General features: G+C 61.1%; 1 protein-coding gene across 3 annotated transcripts; it reads left to right on the forward strand.

Moving 5' to 3' along the window:
* Positions 1–44: 44 nt before the first annotated feature.
* Positions 45–19,386, forward strand: ASIC1 (acid sensing ion channel subunit 1). 3 transcript variants are annotated; one of them, XM_015652068.3, is made up of 13 exons: positions 45–471; positions 587–681; positions 1,100–1,494; positions 2,474–2,669; positions 14,798–14,948; positions 15,411–15,538; positions 15,726–15,876; positions 15,957–16,013; positions 16,093–16,246; positions 16,331–16,422; positions 16,658–16,737; positions 16,831–16,935; positions 17,176–19,386. In XM_015652068.3, exons 3-13 carry the CDS (start codon positions 1,130–1,132, stop codon positions 17,278–17,280), a joined length of 1,584 nt encoding a protein of 527 aa, XP_015507554.1. In that variant the 5' UTR covers positions 45–471; positions 587–681; positions 1,100–1,129; the 3' UTR covers positions 17,281–19,386. The 3 variants fall into 3 exon arrangements, with proteins under 3 accessions (XP_015507554.1, XP_015507553.1, XP_015507552.1); XM_015652067.3 differs by having other exon boundaries at positions 45–681; XM_015652066.3 differs by lacking the exons at positions 45–471; positions 587–681; positions 1,100–1,494; positions 2,474–2,669 and adding an exon at positions 4,222–14,178.
* The last annotated feature ends 2,468 nt before the right edge of the window (positions 19,387–21,854 follow it).

The raw sequence follows: 21,854 nt of genomic DNA on the forward strand, positions 1-21,854 counted from the left end.
CATCCCTGGAAGGCGCTGGGGGATGGGAGCGGCACACGCACACGCACACACACATTACCCACATGCACACGGCAGCAGCACCAACAGCCCCTGCCAGCGCCTGCAATCGCTGGAGCGCCGCTCCTGCGCCTCTCCCTCCTCCTCCTCCTCCTCCTCCTCCTCCTTCTCCTCCTCCTCGCTGCCCACCGGCCTGCGGCACCCCTCACCGCTCCGCGGCCTCCGGCCCCACCAGCGCTCAGACAATGACTTCATGCGGATTATGCATCTGAAGAAATCACCAGCTCCCAGATAGCCACAGGGGGAGGTATCCATGTGTTTGGCAGGGAAGCAGCCTCCTGCTCGCCTTCCTTCTCCTCCTCTTATCTCCTCGCACACGGCAGCTGCCTCCTCTCCAGCGATGGTCGCCTGCGGTCCCCCCGCGCGGCGCTGAGCGAGGCCCCGGCGCATCCCCGCTCCCACGCTTGCACCAAGGTACCAACGAGGCTATTTTTATTCCCCCCCCTTCTTTTCCGGTTCACCCGCCGCTGCCGGGCTCGGTGCCTCAGCACCCTCGGTGCCTGCACATCTCCCGCTCCCGTGTTCCCAGCCGGCGGCGAGAGGCTCATCCCAGCCCCGGCTCCCACGGCGCAGCGGCAGCGACACGAACCCAGCTCCAGCCACGGCCGCCGGCCCTGATTCCAGGTTTGCATCCCCGATTCCTTCATCTGTTTGTCGATGCGCCGGTGCCATTTGTGGGAGGTGGAGGGGGAGCGGGGGCAGGTGGGAGGGGAGGGGGAGATAAGGCGGGGGCGGGGGGGGGCACAGCACCCCAGTCCTGCCGTGGGATGGGGAGGGCAGGGAGGAGATGGGAGGGGAGGAAATGCAAGAGGCTGCATCCACATAAATGTATGTATATATGTATGTATATATATATATATATGCATGTCTGTGTGTATTTATATATATATATATATGTATGTATGTAGGCTCGGGGGCAAGAGCAGGGCACAGCGCAGCATCTGCCCCTCGCGGGCGCTGCCGGGCGCGTCCCTGCCCGGGGCTGCCGTGGGCTGGGCACCCTCAGCCCCCACGAGGCATCCACGGGCTCCCTTCTTGGCAGAGTGGCCACCCCGGCGTGCTGGCACTGACCATGATGGACCTGAAAGTGGACGAGGAGGAGGTGGACAGCGGGCAGCCGGTGAGCATCCAGGCCTTCGCCAGCAGCTCCACCCTGCACGGGCTCTCGCACATCTTCTCGTACGAGCGGCTGTCGCTGAAGCGCGTGGTCTGGGCACTTTGCTTCCTGGGCTCGCTGGCTCTGCTCGCCCTCGTCTGCACCAACCGTATCCAGTACTATTTCCTGTACCCCCACGTCACCAAGCTGGACGAGGTGGCGGCCACCAGGCTCACGTTCCCCGCCGTCACCTTCTGCAACCTCAACGAGTTTCGCTTCAGCCGAGTGACCAAGAATGACCTGTACCACGCCGGAGAGCTCCTGGCCTTGCTCAATAACAGGTGGGTGCTGGTGCCTGGAGGTGGCCCCAAGTGACATCTCAGTTAGTCTGGGTGCAGCTGAGAGCCACCAGGTCCTGCTGATGCTCCTGGGCACGTGGCTCCCACACCAGGCTGCCCCAGATGGCTCCAGTGCACGCAGCTCCCATCCCCAGTGTGCAGCACATGCAACAAGGCCAGGGCCACCCCCTGGGGTCTTGTGGGGTTGATACAGGTTCCAGTGCCATGTCCTGGGTGCCATCACTCCTGGCTCCAGAGCCATGTCCTGGGTGCCATCACTCCTGGCTCCAGTGCCACGTCCTGGGTGCCATCACTCCTGGCTCCAGTGCCATGTCCTGGGTGCCATCACTCCTGGCTCCAGTGCCATGTCCTGGGTGCCATCACTCCTGGCTCCAGTGCCATGTCCTGGGTACCAACCCACACAGCAAGGCCAGTGGTGCCAGCAGGTGAAGCCACTGAGTGTGACCCACAGCCCAGGATGGTGCCATGCCTCAGGCAAGCCCCTCACCCATGGCTGTGGTGGCTCCAAGCCACTGTCAAGAGCCTGGTGCACTCCCTGCCCACTCCAATGCCAAGGGGCTTCACTGCTGTCCCCACTCATGCCCCAGAGAGGGGTTTTCAGGCATGATACAGAGCTGAGAGCCAGCACATTCACCCAGCAAGGCCACCACCTCACCAGGACACCACACAGGGCAGGTGGCTGGGTGGCCTCAACCAGGGCTGGTGCTGCTGGACCAGCAGCGGGGCAAGTGGGATGGGTTTGGAATGTGGCAAATGCCCAGCTTCTCCTCATCCATCCTTCTGCCATCTCTCGTGTGCCTCTGGGCCACTCTGCACTGTTGGATGCTCTGGGAATGCCACGTGCAAGGTGGGGCTGTGCTGAGCCCAGGCAGGGCTAGTTCCTGGCAACCCCAAGCAGCCTTTGCCAGCAGGAGCAGCCACCACAGCCAGGCCTGAGCCTCTCCCTGCTCTTTCCCCCAAGATATGAGATCCCAGACATCCAGACAGCCGATGAGAAGCAGCTGGAAATCCTGCAGGACAAGGCCAACTTCCGAAACTTCAAGCCCAAACCTTTCAACATGCTGGAGTTTTATGATCGGGCTGGCCACGACATCCGGGAGATGCTGCTGTCCTGCTTCTTCCGTGGGGAGCAATGCACCCCCGAAGACTTCAAAGTGGTGAGTGACCCGTGGGCCCTGCCCAGTGCCACCTTTCCCCCATGCAAGGAGGGTGTTTGTCCACCTGTAGCTGCTCCTGCCTCCTTCCAGCTCGGAGAGGACCAGCAGCACCGTCACTAAGGGGGTGTTGTTGGGTTTGGGGAGGTCTAGCTTGTCCCCAGGAGCACGTGTGGCTCCGTTCAGCTCCCTGGGCTGCTCCCACGTGGGCACAGCTCCCCGGGATCATTTGGGCTCTGCAAAGCAGGGTTGTGCCAGGCTGGAAGCTGCCATGGTGAGGAGGCTCCAGTGGGAAAGCAGGGAGAGCACGGATGGCCGAATCCCTTGGGAACACGGGTCCCAGCGGCTCCGTGCTGTGCCCTGCCATGGAGGTTGTTCTTGTGCTGGTGGATCCAGCACACAATAAAGCCTTTATCCCTGCGCCTGCCCGGCCCCATCCAGCTGGGAATGGAACAGTGCCGGCTATTCGGGTGCTGCCTAATCAATTCGGCAGCCGCGGTGGCTGTTCCCGAGCAGCTGGAGCCCGTGGCCCTGCGCTCCTCGGGGTCCCCATCCTCGTCACCAGCCCAGGGCTGTCCCCTTTGTGTCATGGCTGGGTTTACGTGGAGCTGCCGCCCAGGTCCCGGCACGGTTTGGGTGATTTTAATCATCAGCATTAAATTCCCATCATGGGCTCTTTCCACGAGCAGGTGTCTGTTGTCAGCCATGAGGCGTTTTATTTGTTAAATGGAGGCACTTTGCAGCCCGGAGGGGGCTGGATCCCCTCCAGCAGGGCCAGCTCCAGCCTGAGCCCGGTTCCGACGCTGGCTCTTCCCAGGGCACCGTAGCATTTTCTGCGCCGAACCATCCTCAGGGACCTTCATCCCAGCTCCCTCCCTTCATCTGTTGGGTTCGAAATCCCTGTGTTCTGCATCCCCTTCAACCGGCAAAAGCCAAACAGACTCGCAGCTGCTCTGTTATTCCTGCCTGGATTATTCCTCGCGAGCAGGTTGGGATGATTTAATGGATTTGATTAGAGGAAGCTGTGGCTCTCTGCTACATCCCTGCTGCTCTTTGGGGTCCCCTGGCAGCCCGGCACGGGGAGATCTGTGTGTGCAGGGGTTGGCATGGTGCTGGGATGGGCTCCTGGCACTCTCAGAGGCTTCTAGGGGATTGTCTCACCAGTAAATCCCTGCTGCCTTGCTGCTCCCTCTCCAGGGGCTGAGCCAGGCTCGCTGCTGCTCTGGGCCTGGGGGCCCTGGCCAGGCTGGGGGGGCTGGGGTCCAGCCCCTGGGCATGAACCATCAGCCCACGCTGCCCACAGGGGCTGGGGGCCCTCTGCACTTTGGGGAGCCCCTTCAGTGTCCAGGGACGCTTTTGCATCCAGGGCTGCCCCTCTTCTCTCACTGATCCAGAGGGGATGGAGACAGATCCAGCCAGGGGGAGTCTGGGGGCTGCCCAGACCCCACAGCCTGGGGCAGCTGGGGACAAGCAGGGGACAAGATGGGGACAGCCTGGAGATGAGTGGGGCCGGCCGGGGGTCCGTGGGGCCAGGCGGGGGTCCCGGGGCCGGCCGGGGGGCGATGCTGGCCGCATGCTGATGGAGCGCCAGGGCCCGACACGCCGCGGTGCCGCCTTATCTGTCCCTGGCAGAAGGGAGGGCTCGGGGCAGCCGCGGCGAATGCAGATGAGGGGCTGCCGGAGCCGAAATACCTGGGCTGACCTGAAAAGAGGAGGAGCCGCCTCCTGCCCGGGTCCTGCTGCCGGGACGGGGGAGCAGAGGCACCGCAGCAGGGTCCCCTCGTGATGGGGACACTGCCCGTGTCCCCCCAAAGCGCCCACCCGGAGCAGCCCAGGGTCAGCTCACAGAACCATCTGCAGCCAGGACAGGGCTCCCCTGGCACAAGGGGCTCGTGCTGGATGCCGTGAGGAGCCCAGCCTGGGATGATCTGAGCTCTTCCCACCTCCTCTTTCATCCTGTGTCACTGGCAGCCACATCGGGGGTCCTGGCATTGCTCATCCCCCTCCGTGTCCCCACCAGGGTACAGGGGCACTCTGGTGGAGCTGACCAGGCTCAGACTCATCCCATACTGCAGAGTGAACCCTCTGAAAAGACCACTGGCCCACCCCAGCTCTGCCCTGGCTCTCCACAGCCCCTCCAGCACCAGGGCGGTGCTTGGTGTCCACCAAAGCTCCCCTCCTGTCCAGCCCAGGACAGTGACAGGGACACTTAAGGAGGTGCTGTCACCTACTCCCCAAAACCCTGGCATGACCTTAAAGCCTGGAGAGGCAAACACAAAGCTGGGGGGCACATCTTGACCTCCCTGTCACGACACAGCCCCGAGGGACATGGGCTGAGATGTCCCCATCCCCAGGGCTGTGCCCAGAGCCTCGCTCAGGGATGGGACAGGCAGGGCACAGAATTTGCAGGAGGGGGCTCTCCCTGTCTCCCCATTTCGGGGCCACGCTCCCTGACACCCTCATTAGCAGCACAGATCAATGTTTCACTCTTCCTCCTTCATTATTTATGAGTTGGAGCCCTCCCCCTGCTGCGGGAACGCGCGGCTCCCCCCCGGCTCCCTACTCGCGCTTCCTCCCTCCCCGTGAGGTTCCCCTGGAGCCTCGCACATCCACAGGGATCCTCAGCCAGCAAGGGAGAGGCCCACGAGTGTTGGCTCTGGGCTCTAAATCCCAGGGAGGAAGGAGAAACGCAGAGGATGAGCTTCCTTTCCACCCCTCAGTATGAGAATTGTGGCTGCACAAAACCTCGGGGAGGTGCCCCGTGCTTGGGAAGCTCGTTTTGGGTGGTCGGTGCAGCCAGGGGGGGACAGGAGTGGCTGTGCCTGGCTGTGCCGCTGCCTTGGCGTGGCACAATGTGCTTTCACAGCTTTTCCTTCTGACACCCTGTGAACCCGTGCCAGGGAGAGCCCCATCCCAAGCTCCATGTCCCCATCCCGCTCCGGGGCACGGCAGGCGAGCCCAGAGCCCTGGGCAGCGTGCATGGGACAGCCTCGATGAGCTGGAGAGGATTAAGACCTCTGGACCGTTTCCATGAGGCTCCAGGGCTGAGCTGGCACTAGGGAGAATTGAGTTTGACGTGGAGATCATGCCGCTGCCTTTTGCATTGGATTCTGCATCCTCTGCCCTGGAAACACCGGGAGCACAGAGAGAGAGCCAGGGAGGGAGCGGGGAGGGTCTGCAGAGTCCCAGCAAACCCCAACCACACTCCTCCTCTCCTCCTTCTCCCATCTCCAGAGCAGTGCAGGAGCTCCTGTGATGGAGAACAGATCCTGCTCCCCACAGCACCCCACTGCTCCCTGCTGAGCCTCCCCACCCTCCTTCTGACCCTGCTGTGCCTTGGTGAACCCCACGAGACACCTCCAGATCCTGCTGTGCCCCTCAGACTCTGCTAAACCCCAATGTGTGCCCCTCTGCACCCCCAAAACCTCTCTGCACCCCTGGGCTCCCTGCTCAGCCCTCGCTCCAGCTTGAGGGTGTTGGAGCTCTGCTCCTGCCACCACGAGTGCCTTCTCCCCTTGAAACAAAACCCCTGGTGTGGTTCAAACCTGCCCTCTTGGTGGGTGCTGGGGTGTCCTGCAGCACCCCTGGGATCCCGGTGGGATGAGCACGGTAGCTCAGGGGTCCTCAGTCGGGGGCTGCTACTGCTCCTCTGCTCCCTTGGCTCCCAGCCCCACGGGATCCAGGCTCCAGCCCCTTCCAGGGGACCCCAAAGGCAGCGCTGGCCCCACACGGCCCCAGAGCAGTCACAAGCCCGGAGCCCCGTGGCGAGCGGAGCTCCCCCGTGGCGCAGCGTTAGTGGATAATCACGGAGCCGGAGTGAGAAGCATCTCCAACGCAGCTGGAGAGACCGGGCGCGGGAATTACTGATACCAGACATTTCCTGGAGCTTTTGACAGTTAATAAACAAACTGCATGGGTCCATCTGGCTCTGGAAAAACAACTTGGGGACAGCGTGCAGGCACCAGGCACAGCCACTGGCCCCCGATAGTCCTGGTTTGGGGCTGGTTCCCAGCAGCATTCCCAGCCCCAGCAGATCCCCCACAGTCCCCAACGGAGCCGGTGCATTTACAAATTCTGTAAGACACTCGAGTGATTTATGCAAATCACTTTTTAAAGCGGCACACAGGCTCCTAAATAACTTATAAGCGTTGGAAACTGCTGGCATGTATCCGTTCTTTCCGAGCACTGATTCACCTCGGGCATCCCGCTGGTGTTCCCAGGGGCCCGGCTGAGCATCCTCACCTGGATCATCGGCAAACTCCGCCCGGGCTCATCCCCCTCTCCCGGATTCTGACCCCCGAGGTTGCCCCGTTTTCCAGACGAATGGAGCAAAGCCAGCGGGACACGGCACGAGATAATCGGAGGTGATGGAGCAGAGGAGGCGCCGCGCACGGGACCGCAGCCGTTTGCTGCTGGTTCTCGGCTCTCCCGGGAAGCGCAGCGGGTTGGGAGTGCCCCAACTCTGTTGTCTGCTCAGCAGCTCGGAGATTTTCCCGTATCACCGTATTTTGCTCAAAGCAAATGATCCAGAAAGCAGCCGTGAGCTGTTTCACCCTCGGGCACGGAGCAGAGATGCTCAGGCGCTGCTCCTCAGCTGCCTCCTTGTCCCAGCCTCACCCGAACGTTCCCAGAGCCGGTCAGGCAGGACCGGGGAGCCCTGGGCTGTTTGTGGCTTTGCTCACCGCACTGACACGAAGGCGGACGGGAATTCTTGCGGGAAGCCGGGGTGTTCCTCACTTTGCGGCAGGATGGTGATGCCACAGCCCCGGAGCCGTGGGACCAGCACCACCGAGCCCACCACCACTGGTCTCAGCCAAGACGGGGCAGAAGAGGATCAGGAACAAGAGGGATGAGAACACAGCCCTGACGTGGCACAGTGAGAGGCCGCCACGTGCCTGCACCTCACAGCCACTTCATTAAAGCTGTGAATGGCACATCCTGAACCTCACAGCTCTGGTGGGATTACAGGAGAAGGACTTGCGGGATCAGGATCAGGCTCAGCCGGTGTCATTCAGTCCCTGGCTCTGCCCAGGGACCGTGCCCAGCCCAGGCAGCTCCCCCTGCACACCCGGAGGGGTCACGCACCCCCAAAGCTCTGCACACACCCAGGGGGGTCACACACATCTTGCTCACGTGGAGATGTCACCCCCCAAAGCACTCTGCACACCCGGAGGGGTCCCACACCCCCAGAGGTGTCACACCAAGAGCTCAGAGCATCTCAGCTTCACCCTTGACCAATCCTGTTCCTCTTGCAACGCCTTTTCACACAAAGACTCATTAACAAATGAATTATTAATGATTATTAATAAGCTCTAATGGCATCTGTGGCTGCTGGAAGAGATGAGGAGGCTTTCGAGTGGTATCTGAGTGCAATGGAGGTGAGGATTTCACAGCTGAGGACAGGGCACGTGTGTCCCAAGGGATCCAAAGGCTGGAAGCACAGCCCTGGGCAGCACCAGCATATGAGGGGTTCCAAGTCGTTCCCCTCAGCCTCTTTTTGGTGTTTTTCCCAGCTCCAGGCTGGGCAGTAGCAAAATGCTCTCTGAGGGCTCCAAAGGAGCTGCCCAGGAACCTCCTGGTGCCATTTTTCCCTCTCTGCCTGATATCAAGTGGGGAGAAGCCAGGCTGGAGGGGGCAGATCCCCTGAGTTTCTGGAGCCACAGATCTCCACAGGGAGACCAGGGAATGAACTGTCTCATGGCCTTTTTGCCTCAGTTTAATTTCTCTGGCTGAAGCCACCTGTGTTTTATCGCCTGTGGAGCTTGGCGGGAGCTCCCGAGGCAGCGCTGCAATTCCCACTCCAGCCAGGGCTCAAGGAGCTCCTCACCGGCTTTTATTTATTGATACAGCCCAGACACTTGGATATTATAACCAATTAATTATTTTTGGAGGGTTTTTTTCTGTATGGAGGGTTTGGTGTGTTTGCATCCAGGCTCTCAGCTCAAGGACAGGGCTGGAGCAGGGTGTTCCCACCCACTCTGTGATTTATCAGGGATTTTAAGCCTCTGCTCTCCTGGCAGGGACAGGGAGACCCTTCCAGAGGCACCACATGCCAGGGCTGTGTGACTGCTCTGCTTGGATTAGATTAGATTTGAAAAGCGTGATACGTGCGGAGCCGGAGCGAGCACAGCAAGGAAACCAGACCGGAACACCGTGGGTTTTTTCCCCCCTCCAATAAAAGCGGCGGCTCGAATCTGCCTGCATGAACTGTCTGAGCGATTGTGAAGGATGTCGGAAAAAATCGCAACCTGCTTAGGGGTAATTCGTGATCCACGGGAAACACGGGAAGGCGTCGGGATCAGGGTCGGAGGGACAAGCCTGGATGCACGGGAATTAGCGACACCTCGGCAGCATCCTCGGCGTCCTGGCGGAGTCCTGGTGACCCCTGCTCGGCACAAAGGGACTCTGCCAGCGGCTAAATCACCGGCAAGCTCTCAGCGGTACAAACTGCTTCAATTACAGGAGCGTAAACAGATCCTGGAGAGGAGGATGCGGCGGCCGCGGAGCCGTCACGGCGGATCACAGCCGAGGCTCCATGGACACGCTCGGCTGCTCACAGAGCTGCGGGGGGGTCCTGGCTGAGCCCCCCGAGCCAGGGTGGCTGCAGGTGGCCTCAGTGCCCAGGGCAGCAGCACTGGCACCCGGCAGGGCTGGCTGGGAAGAGCCTGCCCAGGAAAGCTTTGAAAGATTAATAGAGTTTAAATGGAAGCGTTTGGAGAGGAGATAAGGCTCATCTGATATGAAATCATATGGAACAACGGGATCCAGGGAGGCCCTGGCTCTATAATGAAGTCCAGTTCGCACATTACTCACCATAATGTGCTTTTTATTAAAGTCCTGTGCTGCAGGTGCTGAGTGTGCAGCGGGGAGCGCGGGGCTGGGATGGAGCAGGGACCTGGAGTGCCGGACCCACCACCAGAAGCAGCCGGGATGAGGCTTGGAAAAGGCACCTTTGGCTTCCTGGTTCCCACCCCCTGTTTGATCCGGGGATGCGGCTCCGGCATCAGCCGTGCCCGAGGCTGGGGCTGGTGGGCCTGCAGGGACGGGGTGGAGAGGAGGCGGAGGTGGGGAATAATACAGAGGAAAAACTCCTTTTTAATCATCAATTTTTCTGCATTAGAATGTGACATGCTAATCCACTGTGAAGCGTCTAATCTGGGGGATAAAGGGCCGGATAACACAAGCTGCGCCCGGCTTGGCTGGCGGAGCGAGCTGAGGCAAGGTGGCAGCATCTGATAAGGGGTGCAGGATTAGTCCCGGCACAGATCCCGCCTGCCCGGGCAATCCCACCTTGCTTGGCTGCCTCTGCTCTGTCTCTCGTCAGGGTCAGGGAGGGATCTGCAGCCCTGGAGCCGTCCCAGAGCGGCTCATCCCGCCCGGAGCGGCCGTGGCAGCACTGCCGGTGCCTCCACCACCACCTTGGCAGCTCTGGGAGCTGCAAAGCGCATCCCTGGGCCAAGACGCGTGGAAAAACCTCATTTTTCTCCTTTTCGATTGGCACGCCCGGGTGCGCGGTGGGAGCAGGACAGCCCGGCTGTGGGGTCTCCATCTGCCCCAAATGTCCTCCCTCATCCCATCCCTTCCCAGCAGCCAGCTCCGACCTCCGGCCACCCCCAGGGATGTGGTGGGCAGCTCAGCCAGGCTTTGGCAGGGACGGGCAGCGCCCGTCACAAAACCGAGCGGGTCCAGCTCCCGGGGCGCTTTCGGCGACAGCCTCCCCGGGGCTCGGAGACCTGGGATAACAGAACTTGCAATGTTGTTTTCTCCTCGCCTCCTCGGGGATTGGTTTATCTCTATGAATAACTCCATCCCGGCTTTGATCTCCTCTGCCATTAAAGCGTGACAGGCTGTGAAATGTGCTGTTGCTGCCGTCAAATCCCGCTCCCGCTTCCCCCCCCGCCGCCTCCGTGCTCCCCCGCTCCGGGAAACCTCCTTTCCCAGGCCCGTGAGGAGCTGCAGAGCATCGAGCGGGGCCGAACCGCCCCGGGACAGCGGCCAAACACGGCGCTGGAGGCAGGAAAATCCCATTTCCTTCTGCCAGCCCACACCTCTCGCTGGGGCGGGGAGGAGGGCGCGGAGCATCCCCGGGCCCAGCGCCGGGTCGGGTGTGGCGGCATCATCCCAGCACCCGCCACGGGGGCTGATGTCACGGCTAATTATAACCTCCCCCGTCCCTCGCCCCCGCCAAAGCTTTACCTGAGAGAGGGTAAAAATAACTCCCGGCGAGGGAGGAGCTGGAACGAGCCCAAGGACTCCTCCAGCATCTCCAAAACTCGCACAAACCAGGACGGCACCTCCCTGCCTGCAACACATTTTGTCCCCGATCTGGGGGTCAGGACGCGCTCCCCTTGGCTCCGGTGCCACCGTGCTCGAGGCTGCGGCTGTCCCCGGTCACCTTCAGCCCGGCTCGGGTGTCGGTGCTGGGACAGGTGGCGGTAACCGGAGCCGGGTCCTGCTCGTCCTCCCGCCCCACGCGGCTGCTGGGAACCAGCCCCGGCGCTCCCCGCGAGCTGTTTAAGCCGAGCGAAGCAGGTTAATGGCCCCAGTCGATGATGGAATGTTTTCATTACAGCAGCTTTCTCACTCTCTCTCCCTGCTGCAATTGCTCGCAAGAAGAGACATTAAAGCTCCCCGCGCCCCGGGAGCGGATCCGCCCCTCGCTCGCACCGTCGGGGACGGGCTGATGGCCCCGGGCAGCACCGCTCACCTGTCCGAGCCCCGCCGGGGCCAAACAACCCCCTCAGCCTGCATTTCCTTCATTCCATTTCCCTTCTCCTCTCCCTGCTAACAGCCAGGGCACAGGAACCCAGGAGCACCAGGAATCCCAGCCCAACCCCAGACTGCTCCTACCTGCTCCTGCCTGTCAGAGCATCCTCCGGTGCCAGTGTGTGTGTGGGATCAGCCCAGTGTGTTCCCAGACTGCTCCCACAGGGCTGAACCAGCCAAAGTCTTGCAAACCCCCTCCCAGGAGCAGCCCTGGTGCTGTTATAGCCCTGCCCTGCAGCTTGTCCCCATCAGACACGGGGCACCTGGGACCTGGCCCCACGTCCTGATTGTTCCCAGCCACTCAGTCCACCTTCCTGACTCTTTTCCAGGAGGACTTTTCATCTCAGATTCTCTGGGATGTTCCTGACTCTCTTTTCCAGGAGGACTTTTCATCTCAGATTCTCTGGGATGTTCCTGACTCTCTTTTCCAGGAGGACTTTTCATCTCAGATTCTCTGGGATGTTCCTGACTCTCTTTTCCAGGAGGACTTTTCATCTCAGATTCTCTGGGATGCTCCCAAAAGGTGTAACCTTGATCTTGGCCTGATGAAATTTCATCCTGTGGCGCTGGCGCTCACCCTCAAGGTCATCCACACTTTCTCCCAGGTCCCCAGCAGCATCTGCCAGCTCCCCTCTTACACAAGGGCCCTACCGAAGGGAATATTGAGCTTGGGGAGCCCAAGGATGGGACAGCCCTCTGTCACATCACAGATCCCTGCTCCTGGTGGGGATCCCCCAGTGCCTGTCCCACAGGCATCACCTGCCCAGGAATCTCAATAACTGTGCTGGTACCAGATCAGATTTTTTTTCTGCGTTCCTGACTGATTTGTTCTCTCAATTTGTGGTGTCTGTGTGTGCCGGGATGTTCTCAGGAACCCTGCAGGGTGCACAGGGGAGGAGACACAGCGGCTGAACTGAGGGCTTGGGGTGAGTCTCTCTCACCCAGGCACCAGCCCAAACCTCCCATCCAGCCCCTGCACATCCAAGTGCTGCCAGATTTAGATTCTCCCCCTGAGCCGGTGATGGCGGTGCCGGGATGGGGCTGGAGATTGCTCTGTGGTCTCTGGATGCTTTTATGAAGTGCTGAGCACAGGAAAACAGCAAACCACGAGAAGGGGCTGCGCTGCTGCAGAGAGGAGACGCCAGCTCCATCCCAGCATCCTGCACCAGAGCTGCTCCCTGGGACCCCCAGCCCAGCTGGCTCAGGATGGATGCAATTCCTTGAGGGAAGAGGTGGCTCCCTGTGCCCCACTGGGGTCTGAAGCACGAGGTGACACGTCCAGCACCGACCAGGCTCTGCAGAAGGACTCACTGCCAGCACAGCACCCAAATCCTGCCCCAAATCACCAAGACCAGCCCTGCTCGGAGGGGAACTCACAGCACTCGGAACGTCGGACTTGCCGGATTCTCACGGGCACACGGCAGTGCCCTGAGCACAGGGGGATGAGCCTGCAGGGATGGGCAATGCCAGGGCAGGAGGAGGAATGCATCATAGGAGCCTGAGGACACCACAGCATCCACCACTGAACCAGGCATTTTGGGAAAACCTCTGGCTCCAGCTGCCCTGGGGATGAGTGCACAGAGCCTGGCATATGGTGGCTCTGGAGACAGCCGGGGACCCAGCAGGGAGAGCCTGGGCCTGGCTGGAGCGGCCGCTTGGGCTGCCAGGGCCAGACCACGCAAGGATGGAGGGCACGGTGTGGGGACCTGCACACCTGCACACCCCGTGTGCCCCTCGGGAGCCCGTCGGGCCCCCAGGCAGTGCTGGGAGCTCCCACGGCACTTCTGGAGCCGGTGATGTCTCTGCTCTGTCCTGGCAGCCGGAGCCGGCCGGTCCCAGGGGGCCCGGGGAGCCCGCGGAACCGCCCCTCGCTCCTCCTCCCCTCCTGCTGCTCCTGATATACCCTCCTGGCTCCGGCCGCTCCGAGCATCCCTCTGCTCCTCTCCCTCACTCCCGCTCACCTCATTCCTTTTCCCTTCTCCATTTCTCCTCTCCTTCCCCCTCCCCTGCTCTCTCCACCGAGGAACTGACTGAAGACCCCCAGGCTGGGCCAGGGCAGGGGCCAGGACCCCCACACCAGAGCCAGGACTCCACACTACAGCTGGGACCCCCAGGCTGGGCAATGCCTCTCCAGATATTCTGCACCATCTCCTTCTCCAGTGAGGAAGAAGCAGAAGATGCTGCAGCCACTGGGAAGGGAGAAGATGCAGCAGATGAGTTCCTGTATGGGCAGGAGGAGGATGAAGATGATGAGGAGGACACAGGGGCGACCACAGACTTCGTGGCCTTTGCCAGCAGCTGCACCCTGCACGGGCTGAGCCACATCTTCGTGGAAGGCAGTCTGGGCGCCCGGCAGGCGCTGTGGGCGCTGGCCTTCCTCCTCTCCCTCTCCGTCTTCCTCTACCAGGTGGCCGACCGCATCGCCTACTACCTGGAGTACCACCACGTCACGCTGCTCAGCGAGGAGGACAGCCCCGAGATGATCTTCCCTGCCGTCACCTTCTGCAACATCAACCGTGTGCGGCTCTCGCAGCTCAGCCACCAGGACTTGCTCTACCTGGCTCCCCTGGTCGACTACGAGCCTGGGATGGAGCTGGGCTTCACCCCGGCCCAGCCCGACCCCTGGGAGGAGGACGAGCCCCTAAATTTGTACGGGTTTTTTAACCGCACTTGCCACCAGCTGGAGGACATGCTGCTGAGCTGCAGCTACCGCGGCCAGCGCTGCGGCCCCGGGGACTTTGCGCCGGTGAGTAGCCCCAGGGTGGCCCGGCACGGGGAGCAGCTCTGGAGCTGATCGGTGTCGGATCAGGCACGGCAGGTGATGCTGCCCTTGGAGCTTGCTCAGGGACAGGCTGATATTTCAGCCCCATCTGCCGGGGCTGGGGATGGCACCGGCTGTGGACATCCTCCGATGGGACATGTAGCACATCCCCGGGGCTGTGATGGCTGAGGAGGTGCCCGGCACCTCCGTCCTGGTGACATCAGGGTTTGTGGGGCACCCTGTGGTGAGATCCCACTGCCCTCACATGCCCCGGGCTGGCAGCAGCTCCACGGTGCTGGGGCCGTGCCGGCTGCCGGAGGAGAGAGCTGGAACGGCCGAGGAGGGATGGGGAGGTCCAGGATCCCATCCAGCCCCGTCCTCTGCAGGGGTGGAGGAGGGCTTGGAGGAGGCACCGGTGCAGGCACCAGGCTGAGTGCCACCACCCTGGGGAGCCACAGCTGCCGTGGGCTCTCTGGGGCTGAGGTGCCATGAATCTGCAGTGTCTCCTCCAAGTCCATCTCTGAGTTTTGGGGCTGGGGACGCTCTCCTGGCCCCGTGCTCCACACAGAGGGGCCCCAGCTTCACCCCGTGTCCTCTCCTGCAGGTCTTCACCCGCTACGGGAAGTGCTACACCTTCAATGCGGGGCAGGACGGGAAGCCACGGCTCATCACCATGAAGGGGGGCACTGGCAATGGCCTGGAGATCATGCTGGACATCCAGCAGGACGAGTACCTGCCAGTGTGGGGGGAAACAGGTCAGCCACTGCCCCAGCAGGCCCACTCAATCCTGGGGTGCTACCCAGCCCCTACCCACCTCCTCAGCCCCTTCCCAGCTCCCCAGAGCACAGATCCAGATCCCTGAGGCTCCCTTCTCCACCCTCCTTCCATTTCTCATCACTTCTGGTCTTTTCTTTCCCTTTTCCTCCTTGTCTTTGCTCTTTGCCATGGCAACTCCCCATCGTTTAGAGACGCAGCCATCACTTGTTTATAAATAGAGGCAAATACTTTCCCTGCCACTCCCGGGTGTGGAGCAGGGGGGTCGGGGTGGAGGGGGCAAGGACATGCAAGTGGATGGACAGATGGATGGACACGTGGATGAATGACTTGGCCCAGGGGAAGCGTGGGAGGCAGAAGTTGTGGTCCCTCTCAAAGCAGGCTCAGCACAGCCCCTCAGAGCAGGGACAGCGCTGTGCTCACCCCAATTCTCTCTGCCACAGATGAGACCTCGTTCGAAGCCGGGATCAAGGTGCAGATCCACAGCCAGGACGAGCCTCCTCTGATCGACCAGCTGGGCTTCGGGGTGGCTCCCGGCTTCCAGACCTTTGTGTCCTGCCAGGAGCAGCGGGTAGGAACCGGGCAGGTCTGGGATGTTCCCTCCCACCCTGCACGAGCAGATCCTCCTCGCTGTGCCCGTGTCCCCACGCTGGATGGAGAGGAGGGCATGGTCCTGGGGAGCAATACCACGAGGGTGTCTGTCCCCTGCCACACTGTAGAGTGTTCTCTCCTCATTCCTGGCTTCTGTCCCCTTCCAGCTCATCTACCTGCCGCCTCCCTGGGGCGACTGCAAGGCCGTGGCGGGCGACTCGGAGTTCTACGACACCTACAGCATCACGGCCTGTCGGATCGACTGCGAGACCCGCTACCTGGTGGAGAACTGCAACTGCCGCATGGTGCACATGCCAGGTGAGCCCCGTGCCTGGCCTGGCCCCCGCCCAGCCCTCCAGTGTGGTCCCACCTGGAAAACCTGCTCTGTGTCTCCCCAGGCGATGCCCCTTACTGCACCCCGGAGCAGTACAAGGAGTGCGCGGATCCGGCCTTAGGTGAGGCTGCCCGGCCCCGTGGGACGGAGCTGCGGCGCTGGGGTTTTCCATCTCGCCATGCCCCTCTCTCCCTGCACAGATTTCCTGGTGGAGAAGGACAACGAGTACTGCATCTGCGAGATGCCCTGCAACATGACCCGCTACGGCAAAGAGCTCTCCATGGTCAAGATCCCCAGCAAGGCCTCGGCCAAATACCTGGCCAAGAAGTACAACAAGTCGGAGCAGTACATCGGGTAAGGCACTGCTGCCGCAGTGGTGGGGCAGGCTCGGGTCTCTCCATCCCAAACCTCAGCCTCATGCCGCTCTGTCCTGAGCAGGGAGAACATCCTGGTGCTGGATATCTTCTTTGAGGCCCTGAACTACGAGACAATTGAGCAGAAGAAGGCGTACGAGGTGGCTGGTTTGCTGGGTGAGTGCTGGTGGCTGTGGGGAGCCTGTGACAGTCCCCAGCCAGAGTCCCCCAGCCGGGTGGTCTCGTGCTGGCCCTGTCACCATGGCCCGTTCCCAAAGCACTGGGACGTGGAACAGGGCACCCAACTGCCGTGACCAGGTCACAGCGGTGACAAGTTCTGCCCCTTTCTCTGCTCCCTCTGCCCCCCGACTCTGGACTCAGGCCACCCTGATGGTTTCCCTCTCCTCTGCAGGTGACATCGGAGGCCAGATGGGGCTGTTCATCGGGGCCAGCATCCTCACAGTGCTGGAGCTGTTTGACTACGCCTACGAGGTGAGAGTCTCCTCCATCCCACAGCTGTGCTCGTGTGGGACATGGGGAAGAGCCACCCATGAGCCCCATGGTGCTGAAACGTGGCTCTGGCAGGTGATAAAGCACCGGCTGTGCCGGCGGGGCAAGTGCCGCAAGAACCACAAGAGGAACAACACAGACAAGGGCGTTGCGCTGAGCATGGACGACGTGAAGCGCCACGTGAGTGTGGGGCACAGCACGGTCCCCTCCTGCTCATCCCCTCCTGTTCATCCCCTCCTGTTCATCCCCTCCTGCTCCTCAGGGGCTGCCCGAGAGGCGCTGTGGGGTGTGGAGTCAGTTCTGGGGAGCGCCTGGGAAAGGAGCAGAGATCCCAGGCAGAGATGCTGTGGGGGGATGGCGCTGGGTCTGTGCAAGGACCTGGATGAAGCCAGCGGCCCCAACGTCCCGTTTATCCTGCAGAATCCCTGTGAAAGCATACGGGGGCACCCAGCAGGCATGACGTACGCAGCCAACATCCTACCTCACCACCCGGCCCGGGGTACCTTTGAGGACTTCACCTGCTAACCGACGTCTGGATGTACAACCTGAGCTACCAAAGCCCTGCGAGAGCTGCCCTTCTCCCCGCCGGCGCCAGCGGAGAGACACATCTAGGGGGCCTTTGCTCCTCGGCACGGTGGGACACGGACAAGAGCGACGGCCTCGGATTTCGGGGCGGGCAGTGGGGTCGGGCAATGCCAGACCCCGGCGCAGCCCCCGCGGCAGCTGCTCTGCGCCTGCTCTGCTCCTTCAGAGACTCCAGGACGCTCCAGCCCGGCCGTCCCGCGGAGCGGGAGCGACACGCACAGTGGGCCAGGGCACGGGCCTGCCCCGGCTCCCCCTTGGCTCCCCTCGGCCTTTTTAACTAAAACCCAGAAGCCAAGAAGAAGCAGCCGTTCGGCCGCAGTCTCCATCCATAGCCCTGTCCGTCTGTCCTCCGTCGTCTCCATGCTCATCCTACTCCAATGCCTTGGCCGAGCTTGCCGGGCCCCCTGTGCCTGGTGGGGGGATCATCGGGGAGCCCCCGGTGTGCCCTGCCCAGGGCAGCAAGCTGGGAGTCCCCTGAGAGCGCCTCTGTCCCCCAGGACCGCAGCCCCGGCTCGCCCGGGAGCTCCCAGCACGAAGACGCAGCACCTCCACCTGTCCACAACGTCTTCCTTGGCCCCTGTCCCGGAATCAGCCCTGGGATCAGCCTCGGGATCAACCCCGGGATCAGCTCCGGGATCAGTCCTGGGATCAGTCCCGGGATCAGTCCCGGGATCAGCCCCGGGATCAACCCCAGGATCAACCCCGGGATCAGCTCCGGGATCAGCCCTGGGATCAGCCCTGGGATCAGTCCCGGGATCAGCTCCGGGATCAGCCCTGGGATCAGCCCTGGGATCAGCCCTGGGATCAGTCCCGGGATCAGCCCTGGGATCAGTCCCGGGATCAGTCCCGGGAGCACCGGAGGGGCTCAGCTGGGAGGTGCCACCTCAGCTCTGAGGACATCGGCCACTGTCCCTCCCCGTCCACCCCTCCTGGGCTCTGGGCAGCCTGGCCAGTTCCAGCACTGCCCTGCAGCCCCCCCATTCCCAGGTGACCCCAAACCCAGCCATCCTTGGGGAGAAAGGCAGAAGGAAACCCCTGGCCCCACGTGGCCACCGCCCCCAGCCCGGCCCAGCCAGGGACACCCCCTTGGCACCACCGTGGCTGGGTGGGCACCGGAGCCCCAAACCCCCCGGGGGTCCTGGGGGGCTCTGGAGTTCAGCTCCAGCCCCGCTGAGCCCCGACAGCCGCTGCCCCGGGGGGGTTGGGGTGTCTGTGGGTTCCCAGGGCCACCACTGCCCCTTCCCTGGCACAGCCCTGCCCTGGCTGGGGTCCGTGGCCACTGGGTCGCTGCCCCCCGGGCCTGTCAGCGCCCACCACTCCCCTCTGGGGTCCCTGCTTGGCCCCCCAGCCCATCTTCAAGCCCCCAGGCCAGAGCCCTCCCCGGGCCCAAGTGCTACTTATCTTTAAGAGCTTTTGCAATAAGTCTTTTTAGTAATTTTTTTTTCTTTTTTCTAAACTGCAGTTTTGGGTTTTTATTCTTGTCATTTTTATTCTTATTATTTGCTTCCTGACCAAAATTAGGAACTGGGGGTCAGTCCTTTGTATCCAGCAATCACCCAAAGACGACGGGTCGGCCACATCCATAAATTTTCTTATGGATTTCTCCTAACGTTTCATCTCGTTTCATTTATTTATTTTCTTTCTTTCTCTTTCCCATTCAAGCTTTTAAAGATGGGGCTGGGATTTGACCTTGAGGCTCACCTGTTGAAGAAAACGCTTTTTTGTTGTTATATCATCGGCATTTTATATTTCTTATATATAATATATATGACTATATATATATGTGTACATATATATATATATCTCTCTATATGCATCATGCCAGTGTAGATACCCATTCAGTAGAGTTTAGGCCTTGTTCTTGTGCCATTTTTTTTTCTGTTACTGATCTCTGAATGCCTTCAAGTGTATAAAGTGTGGAATTCTCTCCGGTATCTGTACTATGTACACACATTTTCATAGGAAGCACAATAAGATGACAGATGCATTGTACATCAATACCTGCTACTCTTAACAACGATGATATAAAGAATGATATAAATGATATAACTCCCCCACGCCGAGCCTTTCTCTCTTGCTGAGCTGCTGGAAATGCTCCCCCGAGGAGGCAGGTGGGGACAGCCGCATCCCGGGATGATGCTCCTGGAGCCGAGGGAAAGGGAGGGGGAGGAAAAAGCTCTGGGCCAGACTTTAGTGCTGCCTGGGACGTGCAGAGTGTGCTCTGGGTCAGAGAAAGCTGAGCCTCCCTTTCCTGGGAGCTCCTCGTGGAGCTCCAGCCTCGCTGCCTTCCCCAGGAGCTCCTCCCGAGGCACGCAGGGCTGGAGGAGGGAGCTGATTTCTGCTCCCGAGCAGGGAAAAGAGAATTAACACTCACGGAGCTCTTAATCCCTGACAACTCCAACACATCCGTGGTTTGGGACCCGCCTGAGCTCCAACAGGAGTCGCCAGGTGGAATTCCACCCTGGCAGGAGCTCTGGGAGCACAACCCAAATATAAACACACCTTCTGTCCTAAAAATTTCCAGCTACAGAGAGCAAAAGTAACAACAGAGCAGATCCAACAGCGGAGCCCTCGGGACTCCATGGAGACCGAATAATAGGGAGTGGGAGTGGGCAGGGAACGCTGAAATGCCAACGCACACACACACACACGCACCCTCCCCCGGTCCCTTGGCTCCGACCGTGTCCCCTGGCTCCTGGAAATGGCAGAGGAGTGTTCTGCATCTCAACGAGAAGCGTCTCACCGCGCTCCGGTGCTGCAGGGGCCAGGGGGTGGGATTTGAAGGAGAACGGCGGGGCCAGGAGCGCGTTAATGAATGCGATTCATCACAGCCAGAGCCGTGCCCGCTCCCTCCCCGGCGCTGCCCCCGGCTCCGGGGGCTGTAATCCCCCGGCTGGACCTGCTGGCTGTGCTGGGAGCAGGTCACCCCGTCCATCTGTCGCAGCCCGGCTCTCCGAGGGCTCGGTGAGCCTCCGGGGCAGCACAGCCCGGCAATTCCCGTGGAGCAGCAGCCGGTACCGGGCAGGCACCGCCCGGAGCCGCTCCTGGATGGGGCGCGCAAAAGCTGCTCTTTCCAGGCACGAGGCTCCTTTGGAGCACCCTGGGACAGCAGGAGCGAGCTGGGAACATCAGCCTGGTCGGGATCCTGAGCTCCAGACTCTTTGGGATCTGGGAACCTTCAGCCCGTTTGGGATCCACAGACACGCAGCCCACTCAGGGTCTGTGGGGATGCTGAGATTCCACCACCGCCCCTCGCGGGTCAGAATTCCCGGTTCCCCCTCGCTGGCAACAGGCGCTGAGGGACAATCCCACAGTCCTGGGTGTTGCTGTCCTGCAGCCAGGGCCAGGCTGGCTGGGCAGGAAAGTTTCCCTGGAGCCGTCAGCAGGTGCAGGGGAGGCATTTCCAAAGCTGTTCCACCAAACCCTGGGGGCAGGAGAAAGGAGGAAGGACGCAGCGAGGTCACCCCGGAGCCTCTTTTCCAGGCTGAATAATCCCGATTCTCCCAGCCTTTCCTGCCAGCAGAGCTGCTCCATCCCTCTGATCATCCTGTTGCCTCCTCTGGACTTGCTCCAGCAGCTCCACGTCCTCCCTGAGCTGGGACCCCCAGGCTGGAGGCAGCGCTCATCAGATGATCATCATTAATTGTTTAATTAATACTCGTGGTGTGACTGCGCACTTGGCTTTTTCCATGGATTAATGCTGGATTTGTGTCCCTTTTCTCTCTGAGCATATGAAACTGCTTCAGGGAAAAGGAACTTAATGTTAATACTTGCAGAAAGTGGCCTTTAACTCCAACCTCCTGCTCCCTGTGGAACCCCAGGGGAGACAGGATTCCTTTTCCTGCTGCTCTGCCTGAACCTGCACAAACTGGACCCATGCATGGCCGTTTTGTTTCCCCCATAAATTTCATTGCTAAGATCCTAGTATCCCTGAGGTTGGAAAAGATCACCAAGTCCAAACTGTGACTGATCCCCACCAGAGCACTGAGTGCCACGTTCAGTTGTCCCCTGGACATCTCCAGGGATGGCGACTCCACCATCACCCAGCCCCTTCCAATGCCTGATCATCCTTTCCGTGAAATAATTCTTGTGTGTTATGGAGGGCAGATCTGGTGCGGGGTGTCACTGCCACACCTGCACATCGGAGCTCTCCATCCCTGGCAAAGGCACATCCACCTCCCTCCCAGCACATCCCAGAGCATCCAGGACCAGGGGTTGTAATCACGGCCAGGGAGTGGGGCTGACACCCCCCAACCCTTCCCAGCGTCTGGCACAATTCCACATCTCCAATTCCACCCCTCGTGGTCCCCGTTCCCACCCCTGATCCCCCGGGACCCTGAATCTCCCATCCCACTCCTCAAGGTCCCCGTTCCCACCCTGATCCCCCGGGACCCTGAATCCCCCATCCCACTCCTCAAGGTCCCCATTCCCATCCCTGATCCCCCGGGACCCTGAATCTCCATCCCACTCCTCAAGGTCCCCGTTCCCACCCTGATCCCCCGGGACCCTGAATC

Source organism: Parus major, linkage group LGE22 (assembly GCF_001522545.3).
Source record: "Parus major isolate Abel linkage group LGE22, Parus_major1.1, whole genome shotgun sequence".
Lineage (NCBI taxonomy): Eukaryota > Metazoa > Chordata > Aves > Passeriformes > Paridae > Parus > Parus major.

Bases quoted from the DNA above. Each gene is read 5' to 3' on its own strand.
- ASIC1 (XM_015652066.3), top strand. From the start codon at position 13,024: ATGGTGGCTCTGGAGACAGCCGGGGACCCAGCAGGGAGAGCCTGGGCC. The intron at 16,247-16,330 runs GTAAGGCACTGC...TGTCCTGAGCAG, and splicing joins AAGTCGGAGCAGTACATCGG to GGAGAACATCCTGGTGCTGG. The intron at 16,423-16,657 runs GTGAGTGCTGGT...TCTCCTCTGCAG, and splicing joins CGAGGTGGCTGGTTTGCTGG to GTGACATCGGAGGCCAGATG.